Source organism: Scomber scombrus, chromosome 11 (assembly GCF_963691925.1).
Source record: "Scomber scombrus chromosome 11, fScoSco1.1, whole genome shotgun sequence".
NCBI classification, from domain to species: Eukaryota; Metazoa; Chordata; class Actinopteri; order Scombriformes; family Scombridae; genus Scomber; species Scomber scombrus.
The window spans coordinates 4,157,911-4,183,968 of NC_084980.1; the positions used below are offsets into that span (position 1 = coordinate 4,157,911).

The window sequence follows — 26,058 nt, forward strand, 5'->3', positions numbered from 1 at the left end:
TTACGTGTGTCGGCGCGATTCAGAGCGAGCTGAAAGTACAGCCAGTTAAATTCAGAGCAACTCATGAGTGTTAAAAATGTGAGTGTGTGTCCATCTATGACATGGGTTCAATTTGAAGAGGAAGTGAAACACTGCAAATATTATACTAGCAGGGCTGTTGACTGTAGAAGTTTTATTACAGCACATTTATTTGGATTTTTTTACTGTAAGAACTATAAGCATGTTATATTCTAATTAAGTTCAAGTTGAATCAGATTGAACATTTAATGCTTTACAGCCTTATATCATCAGTTCACTTTATCAAAAAAAGGTTTTCAGATTGATCTGTGTAGGACAGGAGGTTTCACAATGAATACTTAAACAGAAATCAGCTAAAATTCAGGCCTCTAATTCCTCTAATTTACATCTGTGTTTTTTCCCCCTCTCCTCACTCCGTATCACTCCCTCTACCCATTCTCCATCTCTCATCAGCTGTACACATTTTTATTCCTCCAAACCTCTCCCTTTTTCTCCTCCTCACTTCGGACCCCCTTTTTTTCCTCGATAGACTGTATTTCCTCTTTTCCTTTGTCCTTGTCTGTCATCCTAATAGTCTCTCTTCTCCCCCCTCCCCGTCTCTCCCCCCTTCCTCCGACCCTGACCCACTTAGCTGGCTGCTTGTTATTCAAACTTTACTTTACCCACACAAACACACACACATAGAGAGAGACACACATGCACACAAATGATGAGAAGGAGCAGCAGCAGTGAGAGAGAGAGAGAGAGAGAGAGGGAGAGAGAGAGAGAGAGAGAGAGAGAGGGGGAGAGAGAGGGTAATTTGTTTGACTACAAACCTCACCATCCTTTTTTTAGTTCTTGCACTGTAAGGTTTGAGATGCACACACACACACACACACACACACACACACACACACACACACACACACACACACACACACACACACACTCTCACACACACACACACACACACACACACACACACACACACACACACACAACGTACACTTATAAACTACTAATTAAAAGAAGCAGTAGCAATATCCTGAGTCACGATTTTGTATAATAGTCATACCTGGAAACACAGTTAAATGTAATCGTGTGTATTTTCCATACTGTTAAGATTTGATCAGTACATCTAAAGTGAAAAAGAAAAAATCCCCAGAGTAACACCTTTTCACACACTGGCACCAGCATGCTAATGGCGGGTTTTTCCTCACTCACATGAAGCAAAGGTGCTACCTCAGCTGTGACCTATTGAGCCTGATTGATTCTTTAAGTGGAAAATACATTTAAACACAGCACACCCTGCCTGGGGACTGATTTGTGATGGAGAATATAATCTATATATATATATATATATATATTTATTTATTTTTAACACTATGATGCTTCATTGTGAGATTATTCTGGAACAATCATCCTGTTAGAATTTAGCAATAACAGTAGAATAGAATACTTTTTTTTTTATCATTGAACAGCAACTGTACAACAAGATTTCAGTGCTTCTCCTTTCAGTTCATATACAAGAACAGACAAACAAATATTAGGGCTACAAATAACAATTAATTCATTAGAGGTTAGTTAATCATTTCATCAATTTGGATTTTGATGTGTAAACTAACAGAAAACAGTAAAAACAAAACAGGAAAAAAAGAAGTTTATCACAATATCCTGAAAGCCTTGACTTATTTAAATTGCTTGTTTTACTTATTTGTCCAAAACTCAAACACACTCACTTTATTATCGTAGAGAAAACAACCAGATATTCACATTTTAACAAGCTGGAACCAGTGGACTTCTAAAAATGTTGCTTTAAAAATGACTTCATGATTAATAGATTGTCACATTTGTTGTAGATTATTTTTAGTTGATCAATTAATCACTGGATTCACTTTTCATCGTTCAATTCATATTTTTTTTATTAATGAGTAAGCTATTGCTTATAATATAGACTCCTGTCACTTCCAGCAGCAGCTGTATTTTACTATTTCACTGTTTCATCTGAATTCAAGCTACATTGCACAACACTTTTGACACGCATTTCCCGACAAACCGGTCACACAATCTCCTGCATTTCTACTTGAGTGACAGTAAGCAGAAAGACATAGATGATTAATTAGTGAGCCATTTCACTCCCGTACTGTACGAGCACAGAAACCGTCAAAGCAGTGAGCAAGCAGAGCTAAATGAAGCTAAAGTTGCAGCAGTCACGGGATCCATAAACTCTGCGTCTGTGTGCGACCTGTCCCTCCCAGAGTTGATGAAGAGCGTAATAGGTTCCACTCTGCCTCTCACTCTGAGTGTCTCACTCTGAAAAGAAATCATCACAATTTTTCTCCCTCGCTGCCTTTCCCCCCCCCATCTCTGTGTCCTCTGTCCTCCTCAGCTCCTCTCTTTTCCAGTACTTTCTGTAGCTCGAGAGCTGTATTTGTGCCTCTGATAGCAGGGATGCATTAGCCACTTAGCTAAGCATCTCCAAATGACTCATTTCTATTATGCCTCGTTCAGTTTAGGGTGACATTTGTCGTATATTTGCTGCCAGAGTGCTTCAGTTGAACTTCCTACAGTGAGGTCTTTGTGTAAATACAAAACCACAGAATTGTACTTTGAACTGGTATCAGCCTCGGCATCAGGTGTCAGAGTCAGGCTGGTTAAGATGATTTAGATAAAGCGTAGAGCTGCAGCGATTGGTCCATTAATACATCATTTGATCAAAAGAAAGTAAGAGAAGCTTCCAGGTTTTTTAATGAGATCATTTCTGCTTTTCTGTCCTCTCACATTATAGTTAATTTCATCAGATCAGCATTTCTCTGGGTTTAATGAATGACTGTGCTCTACTTTGTTATAGTGTTGTCAGGATGTAACTCTATAGGCTGATGATCAAACAGTGTGAGGAAGTGTAAAGGTGTGATAGCAGCTTGTGTTCAGGGTGTGGTGTAAGAAAGTGTAACAGTAAGACAGGGCAACATTATAAAAAGGTTTTAAGGTGTACAAAGATGCTTGAAAATTGGTTTGAATGATTAATTGATTATCAAGATTATTATTATTACCATTCAATGTATTATTACTGTTGTAACTTTAACCGCGGTCAGTTAGCTGTATATCATTATAGAAGATTATTGTGTGTCAGAGTGTGTTTTTCAGGCATGACGGTGTCTGTATGATAAATGTGACACATCAGGTCTTGTGAAAGGTAAATGGAGAAAGCTAATTTGAACATGAGGTCAGTGTGTCTGTTCTCTTTCTTCCTCTCCTCCGTTTTGTCTGAAAAACCCAGTGTTTTCTGTCATAGAGTAAGAGTGAGATAAGAGTCGACAGTTTACACAGACAGATGGAAATGTCATCCACCTCATCCCCATTCCTGTTGTTGGATACCTGTAAAACATTAAAAATGCACTGCTAATTCCACAGAGCTGTGCGTGTGTGTGTGTGTGTGTGTGTCATAGGCTGCTTTCAGGGACAAATTTGGCACTGAAGAGCAGTTAATTGGGGTTAAAAGTCGTTTCCCCAATTGGGATAGACCTGATTTTTGCGTCAGTGAATAAAAAATGGTAAACGGGCTGCATTTATATAGAGCCTTTCTAGATTTTCTTTTTTAGCACTACAAACCACATTCACCAATTCACACACACATTCATACACTGATGGATGAGGCTGCTATGCAAAATGCCAGGTTGCTCATCAAGAGGGGGTTTCTAATCATTCACACACACACACACACATAAAAACACTCATACACTGATGGCACAGCCTTCCAGAGCAGTTTGCCCAAAGACACTTCAACATGTAGGGTAAAGCAGGTAGTGGTTATGGTTAGTGTTAGGGTAAGTCTCTAGGAGATGAATCCAAGTCTGTGTAATGTCCCCAAAAGGGACCTAGTACAACGTGTGTCTGTATGTATGTGTGTGTGTGTGTGTGTGTGTGTGTGTGTGTGTGTGTGTGTGTGTGTGTGTGTGTGTGTGTGTGTGTGTGTGTGTGTGTGTGTGTGTGTGTGTGTGTGTGTGTGTGCGCGCTTGCGTTAGCCTCGTCAGAACACTGTTTTGGCTCTCTGTTGACTCTGTAAACCTACACCTCATTTGCATAATACCCAACAGCTGGCGAATGGATAGGGCAGTTACACCTGTGTGTGTGTGTGTGCGCACGATTGTGTGTACATGAGCCTGTGCTTTACTTCTGCCCACCTGTTCAAACGTTCCTCTATGTCTGTTTGACAACCAAGACAATAATTATGTAGCCAGGATATCATGACTGATTTGAACATGGTAGAACGTATTTTGTGGATTAGTCTTTGTTTGGTTATTTATTTGAATCTCTCAAAAAGTGTGACTGCTGGGTATTGAAGCTGATAGTTTAGTTGTTGATTTGAAGCTGATGATGACACTTGATGATGCATTCAGTAATAGTAGTTGAACTAATGCTCAGTTGATGATTAACTAAATAGTTAATTAGTTAGTTTTTATGGTGAGGTTTTGTTGAAAGACCTCTGCTGTGAAAGGTGTTTTCAGGAAGTGGGGGTCTAAATGAACATGTGATCTGTGTTGACTTCATCTGAACTGCAGCTCATATGGAAGCACTCCACTTTATATTTAGGATTTACAACACTTCAACATGCATCTCCTTTACTTTCTGATTACATGCTTTAACATACTGTCAAAAACGGACATGGATGACACAGTAATATGACTGGAAAATTAAATGTAAAAATAAACCCAGAACATGCTGTACAGTATATTCAGTGGAAGCGAAACTCAGCCATACACTGTCTTCAAGTGGAAGAAATCGAAAAACTGATTATAATATAACAGAGGAAAGAAAATAAGCTTCATCATATCAGAAGCAGATAACACTGATTGCTTTGAGTCACTTACAGTGAATATGTTATATGGTGAAATAAGCGGCTGTCCAGGGGTCACCCAAAGTGGGACAGACAGTGACATAAAACCCTTTGTTCTGTAGCGTGGGATAAATTTAAGCGAATGGAGGAAGGAAGAGAGAAAAGGCCCCACAGTAGCAGGAAGTGTAGATGAGGTAAGAGCAGGAAATAAGGAAGTAAAAGACAGAATACAGAATTCATAATGGGACAATATGTACTGTACAGTGTCACATATATAGCATGTGGTTTGTGCAGTTACTACATACTAAATCATTGTCATTCTTTGTGTTGTGTGTATGCTGTATATGCTGAATAGATAAATTGAGATCCATGTCGCACTGCTCGAGGTCCCAGAACTATTTAGTCTTCAAACATCATCATGTCAGTACAGAGATGGTGAAACAGATTTTTAAATACTGTGCTTCACACAAGTGGAACAATCTGCAGAAGCCTGTAAAATTAGACAAGCTAATCCCTTTAATCAATTTAAATCCCTTTTGACTGACATACAGCAGTGGGAATGTTTGTGAAGTGATGTTGTACCTCGGGTTGATGCCTGTGCCCTGTGTTTTTGTTGCAAAGTAGGTTCATACTGTAACTTTGTGTGCTTGTATGGTTCTGTTACTGTTCTTATGTATGATTGGTTGTTAAAGTATAGTGTAAAACCGTCATGTGCTCTTACATGTACTGTAATCAGGGCGACTTGTAAAAGAGAGATTGCTGTCAATGGCACTCACTGTTTAAATAAAGGTTATTATATAATATATGTATGTTAAGGGAACCTATAGCTTCTCAACAAGTCCTCAAAGGCTTTGTACCACTAGACTCAGAATCTCATACTGTAAGGGGGTGCTTGAGGAGGTTTCAGGGCTTCCCAGCAAAAAGGGAAATAATTTATTGTCAATATAATTCCATCCATAAATTACACAATGACAGAATGTATGACTGTTATGGTCAAGAGTTTAATATATTCTCTGTAATAAAACATAAAACAAACCAAAAATCTTATCACATGGGGGTCTGTGGTCTAATTTGTGTCAGTTTAAGGGTCCTTGATGGAAAGGTTTAAGAAGCACTGCTGTAGAGGAATTAGAATAAGAAAAGGAGGCATCATTAGAAAGTAAAGACACCCATAGTCACCGTACAAAATGCATGCTGATGTGAAATAAAGCATCTTCTATGGCGGAGACCCTGTGTGATTTTACTCTGACTGGTTTCTCTCTGTGGTGTCGCATGTTAGTGCTTCATGAAACTTTTGGGGGGAATATTTGATGCATCATTTGTGGTTCCCTGCTGTATGTGACAAGGCTTTTAGAGACATCCGCTTTTCTGTAATATTTCAATCATTTGGCAGTTTCACTCACACAGGTCTCACTAGTAAAAGCGATACTTCCTGGTTAAATAAAAGTTAAACAAAGTGATTTAAGCTTGTGATTTAGGCATGGACGTGAAAGCAATTTAAGTGTTACTTAAAATGTGCTCACATTTAAAACGGATAAGGTATTTCACCACTCCTCGCTCATGCAGCTAGCCGGATTGTACATTTCTGGAGACGCTGACGGAGGACGAATCCTTCATACCGACTGCTGACCAGTAAAGTTTCACCTCCATCTCCTCTTATTGTCTCCTTGCTTGATGTTGTGTGTTTGCTGTGTTTGATTGCAGTTTGTTGACATAGTTGTTCTTGTTTTTTTTGTTCTCTCCAGTTGGAAGGGGACACCATGTTCCTGGGTATGCCAGAAGCCGGCCTTGACTTTGCTTCAGCCAATCAGGTTAGTGTTTATGATTGTATTGCTTTGTTCATTTGTTTGTGTGTGTGTGTGTGCACGCATGTTTTTGTTACCTTTTGGGGACCTTTTTCTGGTATACACACCAACCTTGTCGGGACCAGTAGTCCTCATGGGGAACAAAGCGTGGTCCTAATGAGGCCTGGTTAAGGTTAAGGGTGAGGGGTGAATTTAGGTTAGAGTTTGGGTCCACAATGAATCAAAGTCAATGCAGTGTCCCGACAAGGATAGCTAGGCAAACTCGTTTGTGTGTGTCGTTTCTCGGCCATTTCCTCATTTCTAATTGCATCAAGTTGTTTTCTAAATGGAACAAATTACGTGTGAAAGTGTTAGACCATTTCAGCAGCAGAATTGGACGCCGTGTATCTCGTCGAAACACCCTTCAAACGTGCAGCCGCTAACTTGTAAATGTGAAAGAGTCTGCTGCAGATATAAACATATGTCAGGTGCGCACACATTCCCAAGCGAGCGACTTAATTTGCCGGCAATAATTACATTGGTTCACGTGTGTGTCAAACCCACACACACACATACACATCATTTTGGCTTGTGTATTTCTCATTCTGTGTAAAGGAAAAATCTGTAATATTTATGAAATAATGTGCTGCAGTTTGAGAGCAGCAAATGCTTCTAGCTATCTGTAATTACTGTAATTACTGTAGGACACTGTAGCGCAATACAAGAAGAGTGGAGGTAAATGATGTTATATTTCTTGTCAGTAGACACACTAAACATGATCTGTGAGACTTTAATAAACAACAATCTACTGTGATTCTACTGTTAGAGCCTTTATTAGACCTGACAGTTGATGCACAGTCCTGTTATTTAGGTATAATGTGCACTGCAAGGTATCAGTAGCGAGGAGCCAGACTGCTGCCATTATGCTCAGATGAATTTACAGCCGCTTTCATCGAAGCCTTCTTTAAGATCATTTGATCATGCCCCGCCGTGTCTTTCAGCTCACCTTTAACTATTTCAGTCTTTGCAGTTATTTTCAGTGGCCTCATACTAACTTTTCATGCCGTCCTGGTCCACAAATCAATATCACTTACCTGCACTCAACCTGAGGCACAGAAAGCATTACAATGATTTTCTATATCTCCAACTTTCTCTTTTTCTTACACAAATAGAGAAGTGCTGCACTGCTCTGTGGGGTTATTGAGCTCTATGTGTGGATTGCCATAGGGGGGTTTCTTATCTAAGCCTTTAAAAGTTCTTCCTTTATTTTGAAATGTTTGCATAGAATTAGTTTGCTCAAAAAAAGTAATACTATACTTTTAATATATTGACGATATTAGACCTTTTTAAAGTACAAAATATATCATTGTTTTGCTGATTGAATCTTTCAATTGTTGGTTGTGACACTAATCTTTTAATAGCGGTGTATTATGCTGTGAGTCCTGATCAGTAAAGTGTAAAGGAACATTCTCACTAATGTTTTTCTGCTTCAGTTCCAAACTTGTTGAATCTGGTTAAACACTTGACAGAAGTGTTTATTAGTTATTGAAAAATTAGAAAACACAATTGGACACAATAATAAATGTACATGTTTAATGATCTAATGAATGGTCACCCTCACTCAGAGTTGGGCTGCAAGTAGTGATAGTATTCATTGTTAGAGCTTTCAATGAATATTCTAAATTCAATTATATCATCTAATTGTTAAAAAAAACCAGACAGAGAAAATGAATATTTGATTGTGCCTCACTAGTTCTCACGTGGGCCTCGGCTGCTGCACTGAATACACTGCATGACAGACAGGAGTCACTTTCATTGATTGAGAGTGAAATGTAGGTCGAGCTGAAACAAACAAATAATTCAACAACAACAACAACAGTGCAGTAATGATGGCAGAGAGTTCACAAACCCAGCTCAGAGACTGTGATGTACACTCCACGGAATCTAAAAAGTCCAGTTTGGAAATACCTCAGACTGTGGCAACCAGTATGAATATGACTTAACCTATATAAGAAATCATCAATCATCAGCTTATCATTCATTCAATCTCACTCTGAGTGACAGCACGTTCTCACTCTCACTCTGTGAGAGAGAGAGAGAGAGAGAGAGAGAGAGAGAGAGAGAGAGAGAGAGAGAGAGAGAGAGAGAGAGAGAGAGAGAGAGAGAGAGAGAGAGAGAGAGAGAGAGAGAGAGAGAGAGAGAGAGAGAGAGAGAGAGAGAGAGAGAGAGAGAGAGAGAGAGAGAGAGAGGAGAGAGAGAGAGAGAGAGAGAGAGAAGAGAGAGAATTTAATGGAAGTTTTACAGGACAGGACTTTATTTTATTTCTTTACCAGTGTAATGTGTAAGTATGTAGATCTTTTAAAAGACATGTTTATGTTGAAATAAATCTATCCATACAAGTAAGTATGTGCCTCCTTGTATTGGTTTGCCCTTTTATGGACATAATGCATAAAAATAGATATTGGTATGGTCCAAAGCTGTTTTTTATTTTTATTTTTTTAGAAAGAATGATTGGATGTCACTCTTGGCCAGTTTTGACAACGCTATTGTTGATTAATCTCTTTATTTAAAAAAATAAATTAAATAAATGTAACTGTTAATTAGAAAAATGCTCCTCACAATTTTTCCAAGCTGACACCTTCAAAAGCTTCTCTCAGCAAAGACATTCAACTAGAATAAGTTGTGATAATATGTTTTATGTTTGAGATATATATAAATATAATATCAATGTCTTGGTAATTATCTGACATTGTGCACACAATATAATTAGGTGATTAATTGAGGAAATAATGAGCAGATAATAGATAATGACAATAAGCAGCTATAGCTGTGTAATGGAGTTACACTGGTCATTTTAATTAAGGACACTAAACAGGACAAGATGTTTAGAGAATGGATGTATGATACATATATGACATTTCCACTAGAAAACATTGCAATCATTACATAAAGGTTGTTGATGTACATGCAGATGTATGTACAGTTGTCCTGTTATGTCACCAACATCAGCTGTATATAGATTACGTAGCAGCAGCCCTGGGACAGCACTACGCCTGACTGTGGGTGTAACTGCAGTCAGTGTGTAGTTTCCAGAGGCTCCCGAAGTGTGTGCTATGACTGTTCATTTATTGTGTTTTTAATAAAGTTTCTCCACATAAACAAATCTATGACATTTACATTAACTATGTATAATGTAATGTTTAGAACATATCAAACAGAATAAATACGCAATAAATGTCACAATCATCATATTAAAAACTTTAATATGCAGGAAGTCGCAGCTGACATGACGGTTGTCATAGTACACAACTCGCTTGCTAGTTTGGAGAGTTTTTGCAGATGAGCAGTCAGAGCTGTAATGGCAAGATTCGAGACGGTAAACAGGTGAAAAGAAATGCTGAAACATCTCAGCTCCCAACACAGAGACCACGGAAGCTGAGCCCACTAATACAACTACTCAGCTAACAGCTCAATGGGAAAATGGACTGACATAACATAGCATAATATATTATAATATAATATAAAAAGAAAGGGTACTGTGGTCTCAAAAAGATTGGGATTCACCAGTTTGGAGGATATGATGTGTGTTTGTTAGCATGGAATTACCTCACCAGCAAGCAAAGCCCCGTATTAATAAGAAACACCAGTGGAAATACATTATTCATAGAGTACAATATAGAGAATATTGTGAGGTATAGGAGTCTATGATTTGATGTTTTATTCATAGTGTTGTGCCATAAGAGGATGGGGAGTGGTGTGTGGAATAAGAATTTATGGCTTTATTATTGAAGTACCATTGCTTGTGTAAAGTCATAGGTTGTTGTGATGAATGTGACCAATTTCAGTCCAGTCTGACCCTCATCCTTGTCTTTTTTTTTTTGGAATTGTTAATGGAGCAGCAGTGTGGTGTGATGTTACTGCATTGAAGCAGAAAGAGGGGGATAGACAGAGAGGAGAGAGAAAAGAGAGAGGAAGGGGGGGGGGGAACATGAATGAAACAATACCTCTACCGTGTCCTGTAGAAGCCTTAAAAAAAAAAACACTTTCACACATTCAGCCACATATTACAGCATCAGCTTATGTATTAGGTCGACTTTGGTGTGCTGTGACACATAATATTTTCCTTCATGGTTAGACAGTCTAACACCATGAGCTTCTGTCTGTAACACTCTGTGACAAAGGTGCAGACTGAAAACCAAAGATTGTGTGATAAAGGGGGTTGCTGCATTTGAGTAAGATACTGAAACTTTAACTGTAAAGACATTGTACCATATTTAGTAATCGTGTATGTACTTTAACTCACCACATACACACACACACACACACACACACAGCCCAAACATGCAACTTTCTTGCTCACTGTGTAGTTCAATCGAACATAAATGTGTCTCAAATCTCATACTTCTGTACTTAATATTTTGAGTGCACAAGTGTATTCATACTGAGAAGTATGGAAGAATGCAGTACACTGAGTACCTGAATGGTGCATTCAAAATGGTCAAAAAGTTCTTCATCCTCAACGGTCGCCATCTTGGCTACGTATGCAGCTTTTCAAACAGGAAATGGCGGCCGAGGTTGTGAACATCATTGCATTATACAAATGTAAATTATACATGTGTATTTTGCACTAAGCACCGCTATACTGGTGTTACATATGAACATTCATTTAACAGTCTGTAATGCTAATGCTAGCTTGCTAATTAGCTAATCGTCATTTCCAGTAAGTGCACAACGGCCGTGTTTGATTTGAGACAACACTAACCTGTCAAAATGTGCGCACTACACAAGTAAGTACACAGTGTACTAACAGAAGTGGGATATGAGACACATTGTACTGATTGGTTTTGCCTTCTGACAATTCCATTCAAATTTGATTCAAGCAAGAAAAAAGATAAAGTTAGCGATAAAGTGAATTCCTATTTTTTTAAATTGTCTCATTAAGATGAATGCTACCATAAGCATGCTACCATGCTTAAAGACAAGGCTAAAATTCACCATCTGTTTAATATGTTAATATTTGCTAATTAGCATTAAAACACAGCTGAGGCTGATGGGGACTTCATTACTCATGTAGGTATTTGATCATTATAAAAAATATTGGAGTTAAATGTTTGACCTGTTGGTGCTTCTAGGATAGAATACATTTAAGGGATTAAACAAAGCTCTTCATTCTGAATGTGTGCACACGGAGTCATAAGTGGGACTATTTCTTTGGCTGAGTGTAGTGACCTCTTAGAACCTGGTTGTCTGGACTGAACTAGTCTAGCTGTGTCCCTTCTCTCTTTATGCTAAGCTAATCCAACTAGTCGCTGGCTCCAGCTTCATATTTTTTAACAGACACTATGAGAGTGGTATCTTTCTCACAGCATAGCAGGAAAAAGCACAGGTGGCTCGGTTTCATTCAGGTTTCCATACCAGCATCATGGATTTCCAAAAACTAATATAAAATAGCACTCCCCACTATGTTGAACTTTCCCTTGAATCAAAACAGATTGTTCCTGGCTTTCCAGAGCTGCTCAGTGGCTACTATTAACACACTATGGTTGCTGTTGTGTACTTACTTGTTGTTCTCAGCAGATGTGACTGAACAGAAAATGAATGAATATGCAGCATGGTGGTGTTAGAGAAGAATCACCACACTGTCGATGAGTTAATAGATATACACTAAGGTGCTCAAACTAATTAGCCTGTATGTAGCAGTGTGTTTATGAGAGAAGGATGTTTTTATGTGTCAGTCTTTCTTCCTTCATAGCAGCTGCACAGCACTCAACGTAACCTTTTCTTATCAGGGATTAGCTGTGGAGGGAAAAAACAAGCAATTTATTTACAGCCTCCCTCTCTCTCTCTCTCTCTCTCTCTCTCTCTCTCTCTCTCTCTCTCTCTCTCTCTGTGTAAATAACTCTGACTCTCTCGCTTCATTTTCTACTCAATTCGGTTGCAGCTGTTTTTTTTTTTTAGTTGTACAAAAGTAAAAGCAATATTACCCAACAATAAAGATAAAACATCACTTTGACCTGCGTGTGTGTGTGTGTGTGTGTGTCTCGATGTGTGAGCGAGGGCTTGTCGGGACAATCTCTCTCTCTCTATCTGTCTCTGTTTCTATCTCTCTCTCTCTGTCTCTCTCTCTCTCTCTCTCTTTCTCTCGCTCTTTCTCTCTCTTTTTCTTTCGCTTTGTCCTTGCTCCTCTTCGCGACCTTTTCATTTGACCTCTGACCTTTTCTCGGCCTCCGGGCTCATTTCAACCTTTTGTTTGTCTCTGCGATTCTTCCCACAGTTTCGTGTGCCGCAGCCCCCTCACCCTCTCAGCAAGGCGTCGCCTCACAACCCGCCCTCACAGCACTGGAGGAGGGACACGCACATGGCCGACAACCACCGTCTGCCTTGGGTGAATATACACAAACACACACACACACACAAATACACACACTCCTAACATAACACTACAACTCTTCCAGGTGATTCTACAACCTAAAAAAGCACATTTATAGGAGTGCAAATCAAAGATGTGTTTGCATCATTCAAACAAATGCTCACACAGTTTTACTCACACGTCACAGCACTCAGTTAAATGGCAAATGGACAAAATATGCATGTAAGGAATCCTCTTTAAATCTTGCATGCCTTTTTGCTGGCAGCTATCACAATTCACAAAGTGCCGTTGACCTTGACCTAAAGTTTCTTTCTCCTCTTTGCACACCACACTCGCAGAATCCCAACATCGACGCAAAGCCGAGATTTAATGTTGCATACGTTTTTTTTAAGGACCAAGTGTTGCTTTCATTTTATCTGCATTTACCTCATAGGATTCCTAGTAAACACTCATCAATTCTGGTAACATGACGCACTTAAAGTACCTTCACCCCTGGCGTGCAGGTCTCTGTTTAATGCAGTTAGGAATTTTCCGATAAATCAGTGAATTAATATCAACGTTGTGAGTGGGTGATATGCGAGGGTACGAAAATGGTTGGAGGGAATCTCCCAATTCTCACTAACACACACACTCACGCTCACCAACAGGCACGCACACACATTTTTTCACATTGCTAATACAAAAAAATCCCAGCTTTTTTTCTTTCTTTCTTTTTTTTTTACTCGTCTCGCATGCACTTGTCTGTCTCTTTCACAAACACACACACACACACACACACACACACACACACACACACACACACACACACACACACACACACCCTCTATCAGACATTGTTATTCGATAGCAAATAGAGATGCCAATCAGTCATTAAACCTTCTCTACGCACACGTGTTTATAGGCTAATCAGTGTTTTATAATCAATTTAAAATAATGTGTGTTTCCTTGAAGAGGAACCCTGCTGACAAAGCCAGATCAGGGATGTGAATCCCTATTGAAGCTTCAAGTTTTTACATGTAGCCATCACTGTGAGATATTCAAATCATCAGATCCACAACTGTGTGGATACCCTACAGTAATGTGTAGTAACACAGTATAACAGACACAGATGGGGGAGCAGCTAGCAAAATTGGCCCACATTTTTCAAAATACTGAATTATATTATAGATCTAAAACCAAATTCCAGATGTTGGTCTAACATTCTATGGATTTGACCAGCTGTCATCATGACAATATAGATTATTACTAATGACTAGTGCAGTGCCCATGCAAAATCTGTCCACATTTTAGCTGCCAAAGCTCCGCTGCCTTATACCCTCTCTAAAGCCCAATCTCCACCGGGTCCGTAAGCGGCGCTGAACGGCTGCGCTGTGGTCACCGGAGCTGATCACTGCCACTCTAATCAATGCTGATCGCTGCCACTCTAAATCATTGCCGTGGCACGTCTCAGGAGGCTCTCTGCGCCGCAGCGCTATCAATCCGCAGCATTTCTATTTTTGACGGAACCATTTCTAAATCGCGTCAAGCTCAACAGTAGCCTACTAACACATGGTATAAGCACAAAAATCAAATAAAATTACCAAATCAACTAAATTTGAGAAAGTTAACAAAATCGGGCCTTTTAGTTGTGCTGCTACTACAGTAATTACGGTAGACTAAAGGCACTCGTTCGGATTTTATTGGACTACTGCAATTACTTTTTTTGTGATCAAATGTTTATTTAAAGAATACAAGTTACAACCAAGAAACATGACTCATTAATGACAATAGAGACAGTACAAAAATTGACTGTAACAACTAAATCAAAAATAATAATAATAGTGATAGTGTAACCTTGCACTTCAATAAGGTGCAAGAAAAACCAAAACAAATGTGCATAAAAATTATATAAAAAAAATTTAAAAAAAAAGTAAAAAATAGAAATTAAAAAAAAAAAAGAGAAAAAAGGAAAATGGGCACCACCCCCCACCCCCCACCCCAACAGCACACTCAGTGGTACGCTCTCTAGCACCCTATGGAGTATAGATCTGACGTGACACACACGCACACAACCCATTCAGGAAAAACAAGGTTAGAGTCTCATTGAGCTTATCTTATAAGTTCTTTCAGTGCGTCAGCTGCTGCACGCCAGTTGTTCATGGAAGCCTCACTAGCGCCATTAATTCTCGCAGTTGACAGTTCTAGATAAATTACATCTAGGAAAGTAAGTGCCCAGTGTCTGATGGTGAGAGAATGGGGAGGTTTCCATCTTAAGGCTATCAACTTCTTGGCAGCTGTTAAGCCAGCTAGTACAGTGCGCTTTTTAAGTTTAGTAATATTAACTTGTGACAGATCATTTAGCAAAAGGACAGGTATAGTCACTGGTATGGTCACTGATACTAATTCAGAAAGCTTGGCTGCCACCTTGGACCAGAACTGTGAAACCGGAGGGCAGTTCCACATCATATGCAAAAAAGTGCCAGAGGGACTACTGCAATTACTGTATTAACAGTGCAACTTCATTTTAAAGGCAGATTTCTCTCCCAGAGCACGCTCCGCTGCCGTGACTCGCCCGGTGTGAGTTGACACCGGGCAGAGGACAGAGCTAAACCGTGGCGCAGCCGCTTCGCACCGCTGACAGACCCGGTGGAAATCCCGGATAACTGTGCTGTGCTCAGTGTGCTGTGTGAGAGGGGGAGTGGCCAGCGGCTAGAGCGGCAACAGCAAATGTGTGCTTCTTTTACCCATATATTTATCTATATCTTTTACATTTCTTATCCAAACAACGTCAAACATTGAACTTACTCGTGCCCGTAGCAAGACACCTGTCACGTTTGAAATCAATCGGATGAACGGTTTGAGATATATGCGAATAACAGACAGACAGACGGACAGACAGACAGACAGACGTTCCTGTCATTTACAGATAGATGTACATAAATGCTTCCAGAAAATGCACCAATTCTGATGTAATTTAATGATCTTTAGATACAGTCACATAACAGTAATCTAGCTGTAGTAGAGGTGATTAATGTTGATGGTCAAACACATGAAACTGCATTTTGATATAGCATGTAACGGTCGTGAACATGGAGTTGTGAGAAGCGTGTTTGTAATGTGAACACAACATGTGTGAAAGGACTTAATCCTGACTACATTAGTCTTTCTAGAAGCTCCCAGTGCACAGGGAACAGGCTATTGTACTGACATGAATGGAAGAGGAGAGAGAGAGAGAGAGAGACAGAGTAATTTATGCAGAACTTGAAGAAATGATAGAGAGAGCAGGAGAGGGAGAGAGAGAGAGAGAGAGGCAGACAGACAACAGACAGGCAGTGTAATTTATGCAGAGCTCGGAGTTCCAGCAGGACACTGTGTGGAAGAGTGACACTCAAACACAGTTGAACTTGTTGGTTTGTCAGGATCTAGTATACACAGCAGTGTTTGGTACACATCACAACAGGCTCGAAAAACATGTGTAACAGAAACATGTGAGGATTAATATATCAAGACTATAACCAACAGAATTAGGACAGATAGAGATCAGACCATCAAAACCACTGACCCACTGTGTAATCTACAATAACAAATACATGCTCATGATGCAACTGTATGTGGTTTTGTAACCCTGATTATGACTACATTCACATCACTACATTATGTATACAGTGTGTTCTATGTATGAAAGTAGCTCCATAAATAAAATCCATTCCAAGAACCTGCTTGTAATTGCAGCAGAAATACTCAACAGTAGAAATGTAATGTCGAGCTGAACATTTATTCACAATTTTATCAAAATATGCCAATATGGCCCACTGCAATTATCCAATCACAGGAGTTGCGATATGTGTATGTCATAACATTTTGACTTAGATATTGTGCTGCAGGGATGTCACACACATCATATCACCGACACATAATATTCTACAGACTTAAGAAACCATCTTTGTTTGGTACAGATCCCCAAAAAACATGTTTTTTCCAATGAAAATATCGCAAATCATACTGTATTGCAATATTAGTCAAAATAATCACAGTTTATATTATTTTATTTTGATCATTAAACTCAAATACACACATGTAAATAAGCATATGTCTCCTTAGAAACAGTGAAAAACCAAGAAGGAAAAAAAGCAGTTTTTTAAAAAACATCATTCAGCATTAATGTTACATTCCTTCGATTAAAGGCTGACATTACATGTCTCAATAGGTGTGTATTGATGACCCCTATTCATTTAAATAATAAGATAGAATGTGATTTATGATGTGATTCATTGTAGAATTGTGAATACTCAAACAGTAAGGCTGGTTTTGGTCTTTTTGTGGGATTTGTTGTCTGTAGCAGCCTGCCCCTAGCTCATTAGTTCCTACTGAAGATATTAATCTTAACAAATGGGTCACAAATCATTTTTTAAATAGGCTTAATGATTTTCTGTAACAGTTGGACACTGTCATTTTTAACAAATGTTACTCAAACAGGAGGAAGATAGCCATAGATTAAGAAGAAGAGGTTTTTTTAAAAAGGTTCTTAAAAGATGATGTTTTTTGTCATTTTAGAGAGATGTAAAGGGCATGCAGAGAGATAGAGAGAGAGAGAGAGAGAGAGAGAGAGGATGACAGATTCATATTGCAGTTACACATCTTTTGAATATGGGAAGGAAGGTGTTATATCATTTTCTGTTCCCCCTATTACACATTTCAGTTTTTTCTGTTTTCCACCTTTTTTATTTTTAAAGTAGTGAAACTATCAACAGAAATGGTGGTTTACCACAGTGGCTGTTAATTACATAGAAAGCACATACATCATACCACTCAACTCATAACTCATCACTCAGCTCACAAGTCATGCAACTCATAACTCTGCACTCACAGCAGCGCATGTGGTTTTCAGATAAAGCCGAAATGAGAGAGAGAGAGAGAGAGAGAGAGAGAGAGAGAGAATGAAAGAACGAGCGAGATGAAAGAGAAATTGTGGATGAGATTAGAAGAGCAAGAGAGAGGCAAAGAGGGGTGGAAGGAGAAGGACGGTGAGAGATGAGGAGCAAAAGAGTACGAGAGGGAGAGACTGGTGTGGCTAGCCAAGCAGAAAAGGCTGTCAGTCTCTATAAAAGATCTCCTCTGTCAGATTAGTATGAGAGGGCTTCTCTCTCTCTCTCTCTCTCTCTCTCTCTCCCTCTCTCTCTCTCTCTCTCTCACTCTCTCACTCTTCTCCTGCATGATTTCTCTCACTCCATTTCCCTCCTTCATGCATGTCTCCCTCTCATTTGTCTTTGCTCTCAGAATAATTCATTATCATATATGGCACTGATACCATTTTTTTTCTTTTTTTTGCGTGTCAGATTAGCATTGATGTATTTCTGCACACAAAGATGCGCCTGTCTGTATTCTCTCAGGCAAAGGGGTCTTGTACGTATAAATTACTGTGTTGTTCTGTCGGTGAATGAGTATTTGTTCACAAGGCTTTCTTTCAAGGCTGGGAATATAATTAGTGATAATTAGTCTGTGATAAGAGCTTTCGGTGAGCAACAACGACTACATGACACAGCACAGAGCTGCAGTTGAGACTGGCAGCACTCTGAGTTAATGGTGATGGACAGTTTTTCCATCTCTTCCATTTATTATCTCTGACAGTAATGTTTTATGACACTTGGGTTCCTTATAGTCCCCTATGTAATTCTTATTGATTTTCTCCAAGTTTTCACTCTGCTTAAAGGGAAATTCCTGTATATATTTTCCAGCCTGGACTCTATTTTGCCATCATTTTGGATCTAGGAGAAAAATGGGGACAAAAATATTTGTAATTGGTCCAGTATTAAGAAAGAGTGCTTCAGCCAGCAACTATGAAACAGGCTTGAATGTAATTCTCGGGGGTGATTGCATCCGTCAAAGTACGTCCACTTAAAGTGCTTTTTTTTTTTTTACCACTGATAAGCTCAGATTGTTATTGTCAAGCTCCCAGGACAGACTTCAGGACTGTAAAACAGAGGATACTTTTTTTTTGGGTCACAACCCCCTCAAAGTGACTCACTTCACATCACAATTTGATCAATTTGTTTAGATAACTTTTGGAAAGAATAGAAGAGCATTTGGTTCAATTAGCCAGCAAGCTGCAGTTATGCATTTAGACATAATGCTGCTACAGACAGCTAATTCCAGTGTTTAATTTCATTGTCAGACACTTATAATATAAATTTGAGTCTGTCAATAACAAAAGCCAGCTTTAACTTTTAGTGGATGTACTTGGACAGGCGCAATTGACCCCGAGGATCATCACAGCATTTTTTCTTAGCTGATGGCTGAAGCACTCTCGCATAATACTGGACCAATAACAAATATTTTTGCCCTCATTAGTCACCTAGACCCCAAATGATGGGAAATAGGGTCCAGGTTGAAAATACCACAATTCCTCTTTAAGGCAACACTGCCCATCCACCCAAAGTCAGATACCCAAACTTGATTTTGTTCCACATCAGTCTGGAACAAAGTGCTGGGTAACTACCATTAGTGTTCTTGGTTTATGTTGAGTTTAAAATACAGGTATTTGAAAAGTGGTCTGTAATGATATTTATTCTCATCTGTCTTATCTCTTTATCTGTGTATCTTCAGTCATACTCAGTGGGTGGTTTGGGCGATGAGGACTTCAACATCCCGCCCATCACTCCCCCCACCCTGCCAGACCACATGCTGCCCCCCCATCTCCCACATGATTCCCCCTCTGGACCGTACCACCGTCTGGACAACCCTTCCAGCTCAGCTCCACACCACCCCTACCAGATGCAGGGTATGGATCTGCCCGGCATGCCCGGTAACCAAGATAGAGCTGGTATGATGAACCAAGATGGAGGCACATTCAGCCCTGATGGTGGCCCAATGACCAGCACTCTGTCTGTGGTGAGTCATAAATCATTCACACATACTGTGCACATGGTATATTTGCTTCATTAATGATGGGCTGCAGTAAAGTTTAAAAGTCTGATTCCTACACATGATGTTCACATACATGACCTCAGTTCATGTTCATAGAGCTCTGTAATTTTTTAGCTTTGAGTTCAACATTGGTCAACCTTGACCCTTGAATTGTGCCGCAAGCTGTCTTGACTGTGCTGACCCTATGATAAGCTACCAAACTGGTAGCTTATCATAGTTTATTAGCAGTTTTGCACCATGCACTTTTATTGAATCTCCTCGGTGTGAGTAAAACTGTTCCACAAAAGAGTCATGCTTTTAGACAGTAATGAGACAGGAGTCGATGGTACAAATAAGATAACAAGTAAGCTATTAGGCTGATGATTTTGTTAGCAAACACAATAACACATTAGCACTTTGCACTTTAGTGTGAAAAGGAGAAGAAAATGTCAGGGAGAAGTAAACAAAGCAGTAGAGACAAAATAGACAGAAGCTCTGGAAACTACTGTGACTGAATAGTTCAGCATGGCAGCTAAAGCCAGCTAGCAAGTTAGTGTTTAGCTCGCCAGCTGCAGGAGTTCACCAACGATTCCTGGGATTAAACATTATAACACTATATCCATTCAATCTGGGATTAATTACTTTTAATGTTGGTATTTGGTTGATGTGAAATATCTAAATTTGTTTGTTTTTCAGAAATATCTGAGTGTCTAACTTGTAATTACGACTTGGATGTTGCATGACCACTAATTACAAATTAGAAACTCATAATTAAGATTACCCCAATATGATATGAGTTATATTTAAGCGTGTTTAATGGGTGAGGGCAGGGTTACAGAAGTTTAAAGGTCCTGTACATCCACACAGGTGTTGTTAGTACTTGCTGATGAGATGTTTTTTAGGCTGAGATAAACAGAGCTATACAGAGAAGACTACTCATAATGTCCTACAGACACATTTTAATTCTTAAATTATGTCCATAAAAACTTCACCTGGTTAAAATTCTCAAAAAGACTTCTACTCATTTTCCTTTGTTGAATAAAAAACCCAAACTATGAATATTTAAATATGTTTGGTTTCAAAGGTTTCAACTACTGTCTCCTGCTTCACTAAAAACTAAAAACTCTCAAGTTTCCACATCACACCAAACTAATGGCGCTTTTCCACTACACAGTTCCAGCCGAGCCGATACTAAATCTGACGTCAACAGACTGCCGGCCACTGATTGGTCAGAAGAGTTGTCGCTGGAAGAGTCATGAGCCGTCCCACATAAGAATCAAACCCAGCATTTTTAAATACCGGCAACAGCGTTACAACCATAGTTACAGCCATACGGCTCAATTTTCTTGCTTTGTGTGAGACAAAAAGCCACAAACAGCAGCAAGTACACCACTGCCTCCACGTCCTCCATTGTTTATGTGTTTTGTGTCGCGTATAAAACAAAGTCACAGCAGTTTCGCTGAGCCGTGCTATGACGACCCCGCCCACGTTGAGTAGGTACTTTTTTGTAATGGAAACGGTCTGTTCTGGAACCGTGCCGAACTGAGTAGTGGAAAAGCGCCATAATAGTGATGTCACAAGTCCTGCTCATAGGTACCAGTTTTTATTTCAAGTGAGCACAGAGAAACTTTGATCGTTCAGCAGATGAAGCTGAAAACAAACTCTGCACATTTATTATTATGAACATTGAGAACAACATCCAAGTGCAATGAATACGTCAAACACATTTGATAAAAATAAAAACTGTCCCGCACCGACATATGTAATAAAACGGATTGTCATTATGAGAGGTCTAATCAGGCTAAATACATGACATCTGTGCTTTATTATCATGGGTGTGTAGCAGCTTATAAATTTAGTATACATATATGTTTGGTTGCAACTTTTTTTAATGTATTCACCCTGGGAACCTCAACCGAACTTGTTTTTCAGCAACACCCTTTTTCACACTTACACTGTTCCATACAGCAACACTATCATCTGAGGTCAAGGCTGATACCCCGCCTAAATCTATTTGTTAAGTGTCTTCCTCAAAAACATGTCAAACCAAACTGCCACCAAGTTTAATGCTGTAATGATGCCAGCGATCCCTTTTCGAATTCATTAACAGTCAAATCTTTGCCACTCAGATGAATTCAAGCCTGCCACACAAAGGAAACTACAAACATTTAACAGCTACTAATACTTAAAAGATACATTTTTAGGGTCATGTATCGCTTTGTTTCATGCTCAAAGACATTTTAACTTTGTTTATTGGGAGAAAAAGGGAGGATTTCAGCTAGTCTTTAGATTTGAACTGACAGCCAGAGGACATGTTTTAACTCCTTTCTTTCCTATTTATTTCCCAGTTTAACAGGATATGAGGATAAACAGGATATAGCCTAGGGCAGTGTTATTTGAAGGCCAATCATGGCAGCTGGTCCATGTGACATTTCCCTCCATATTTTAAGTTTTCATTTCACAGTTAAGTGAAAATCTCGCTTTTAGTCGTGACATTCAGATGTGGCCGACTGTGTCATACAGTAAAGAAATGAAAGCTACACCTCAGACTTATAGTTACCTTAACTGTTATAGAAACTGGCTATTCAGAACGATGACACAGAGGTGTGTGTGTCTCAGTAATAGAGATTTCTCCCATTTCATTAAAATTGAAACTTTCTCACCTCCTACTCTTGATCTTTTTGTCTATTGTCTCCATCTCCATATTACACCTCCCATCTATAATATGAAGTGTCAGGTGAAACCACATAATAACCTCTAAACCCTCAGCGTTGAATTAGAGTGACTATTAAAATCCATAATATCGACTTTTTAAATAACTTTTAATTAAATTCACATTTTTCTCTTGTGTTTGATTGTTAACTGTGTAACAGTGGAGATAATGATTTTAATGGCTTGAAGGGAAGGTCTCTATCTGTCTCAATTCCTACCTTTCTCTGTCTCTCTCTCTCTACCTCGCGTTTATATTCTCATACTAACATACATTTACTGCCGGTCCATGAATTATGGTTGCCTAGCAACCGTGCCTGGCTCAGCCTAATCGGGGTGGGTGGGGGTCCAGAAAGACTCAAGTCGATGTGCATGTGTGTTTTATTCCTAGAGGAGCCGAGACTCCTCTGTTGCAGATAATATAGAGGTTTGTTCTTTTTAAATGTTTTGCTGCTGTCTGATTGGAAGTTGACTAGAATTATAAGGTTAAAGAACTTTAGTTGTTTCCTCCTGGTGATTTGGTTTGACTTGGTTTACACTCATTTATCATAGCATAATGTAACTGTCACAGATTATGGCAGCAACAGTGTTTTTTTCAAAACAAACTGATGAACTAGTAGATTGTGTGAGCAGTGAACAAAGAAAAGAGAAGCAGTCCACAGAAATACAAAATATATCAAGAGAAAATGCAAAGACAAATACATTACATTGGTAAACTAATATACTGCAAATAATAATTAAATGATATTACATTTACCAGACTTTTGTACTAATGTGATGAAGTACCTTGGCTTTAAGAGGTCTCAGATATTTGGTTTAAGTGTACTACATGATAATAGCAATTATGATCATGACCAGTATTGTGATGTAGAATTATATAATACCGTGATAAAAAATGTTCTCTGCTTTAGAGAGCATAACAGGAAACTTTAAATACAAATATGATATTACTTACTGCTAATGTCCTGATATTAAGTATTTTGAATGTGAATATATGTTTTACTTTTTCAAAATATATTTTCAGTGCTAATAAAATTCAATAATGCTTTTAATGTCAGACAAAATACATGAAGAGAAAAGCACATGACAAAACATATCAAGATATATTTAGTTTAGTTAAAGATAATTAAAAAAAGGAAATACATTCAAAATACAAAACATGTTTCAATGTAAATATTTCAGGTATATTTAAAATGTAGTTGTCACTATTGATTTGAATGACGAGGTGTAAGTATTCTGATTTACATATCACTGATTCTTACTACTCTTTTGACTGTTCTAACCAAATATTCAGTATGGAGTCATTTAACCTGTCTTTTGTAATTAATGGGCAAAGATTTGTCATTTAGGTTTGTCATTAAGTGCTGATTTTCCAGACTAAAGGCATAGACAGATTTGATGTGTGTTTTCATACTGAATTCCAATCATTAACCACACCTATGTGAAGATGTCTTAAGAACCTGCTGTGATGAGGTTCACATCATTACTCTTTTCCTTCTCGTGACATGAGTCAGTCATGAGTCAGCCTGCTTTCATCAGGGGTTCCCCCTCTGTTATTGTCTCAGGACATCATCAGACATTATTTTTCAGACCCTATTAAGGAAAATCTGAAATAAATGTCTTTCCATAGATAAAGTGTCTAGTTTGTTCTTGTAATATTGTTTCGTTAGAAGTTGTTTTTGTGACCTTGTGACCTCCTTTTCCTGTCAACAGACACGCACCCAAACCACTGAAATCTACAGCTTTCCTTTACTTAATTTAAAGTGCTTACTTCACATTTTCCTTTATAGTATTTGTGTATACGTGTTTGTGTTTTTTCATAAATTCATGTCATCATCATGGTCATGTCTAAGATGGCGGTTATATTCAGTAATATATAATAATGTATAATAATTATTATTATTCATCAAAGAAGAAAACGTTTTGATTTGCATATTTAAATCTATATATTTATGGCTGAGTAGCAGCTATTTGAAAACTCTGTCAGCTCATCATCTTCATCATCTCTAAGATGGCAGTTATACAATTTATAATTATGTACAATATATAATATCATATATATGTATAGTAAAACATTTTAATCATTAAGGAAGAAAAAGTTTTGATTTGCACATTTAAATATATATATATATTTTTAGTTGTGTGTTTTGTTTTTTAATACATTTTTGAAAGCTGTCATCTCATCATCATGGTCACATCTAAGATAGCAGTTATATACAGTAATGTATAATATAATGGTGTGTGTGTATATATATAATTTATATATATATATATATATATACATAAATAAACTATTTAACTTTAGCCCAGCTTGGCCCTCAGGTCTTTAAGCAGCTGTTTGTTCATGACCCATCAAACAAAGGTAACAAAGAATGAAGTAATGAAGTATTTCTAACAGTACGATATTTAGATGTTTACTGATATAAAATTGACTGAAGTCCCAACCCAACAAATGCTAAACCACAGCTATTATATTTCAGCATTTCTACCCGCACGCACGTCAGTCTGAAACTTCTTCCAAAGTTCGACAAATGTCACTCGACGTTCCATCTAAATACCACAGCTGCTACCGGTAATCGAGTTCAGGCTGCACCTTCCCAAGAGGGTGCCACCGCGCAACAGACCGCATCCGTTATTATTCAATGCTTACTAAGAGGAAACTCTAAATACTCACATACCAAGACCCGCATGGATTTTTTGTGACAATTGGTGTCAAAAGTTCCCATGCTGAAGGTGTGAGCACTGATAACTTTTGTTTTCCTGTGAAATGGACAGAACATCTCAAGCACTGATGATTGACTCACTACAAGACTGCTCACATTTGGCAAAGCTACCTAAAACTAGACTACGCAGTGGGCACAGAGCGGCTCGTGGAAAGGAGGGATGACACATTAGTTTCTTTGTGCTTCATGACACAGAAGGCTACAGTTTATATTAAAATGCCGATGAGATCGTATTTCTTTTTATATAAGATTTCTACAAGACTCCTGTCGACGTCTCCAGGGAGATACTGGTTTTTAAAGACAATACAACACATGTGTGTTAGGTGTGGCAGTAAACCTGTCTGGTCACTTTATACTGTGCAGTAAACAGCGCTGTGACACATTATTGAGGGAATGGGAATAAACCAGCGCCTGTATCCATTTGTGTGGAAATGGAGTTTAGAATCTCTATTGATGTTTTTTTTTTTTTTTTTTTTACGCACACGACTGGAGATTGATGTTTTAAATGACTTTTGATCCTATCTATTCTGACCTGTATTGCCTGTTGCCACGGTTACTATCAGATTTCATTATTAGTGAAGCCTGGAGACGGCCGCACACTGTACAAACCCCATCAAGCGAAAGGCACACTCTAGTTGTGTTACATCAACATGTTACGTAGCTCAGATACTGTTTCACCAACACTTTCATTTCAGTCCAGTGTGATGTCGCTGTGAGTGACACACTGAGATATGAACCTGATCTGAAAGCAAACTA

General features: G+C 38.6%; 1 protein-coding gene across 1 annotated transcript in view; it reads left to right on the forward strand.

The window, feature by feature from the left end:
• Positions 1-26,058, forward strand: part of tox (thymocyte selection-associated high mobility group box) — a 45,727-nt gene that overhangs the window by 9,236 nt on the left and 10,433 nt on the right. The window contains exons 3-5 of the mRNA XM_062429149.1: positions 6,580-6,645; positions 12,893-13,003; positions 19,571-19,855. Coding sequence (XP_062285133.1) covers positions 6,580-6,645; positions 12,893-13,003; positions 19,571-19,855 — 462 coding nt within the window. The remainder of the gene's footprint in view (positions 1-6,579; positions 6,646-12,892; positions 13,004-19,570; positions 19,856-26,058) is intronic.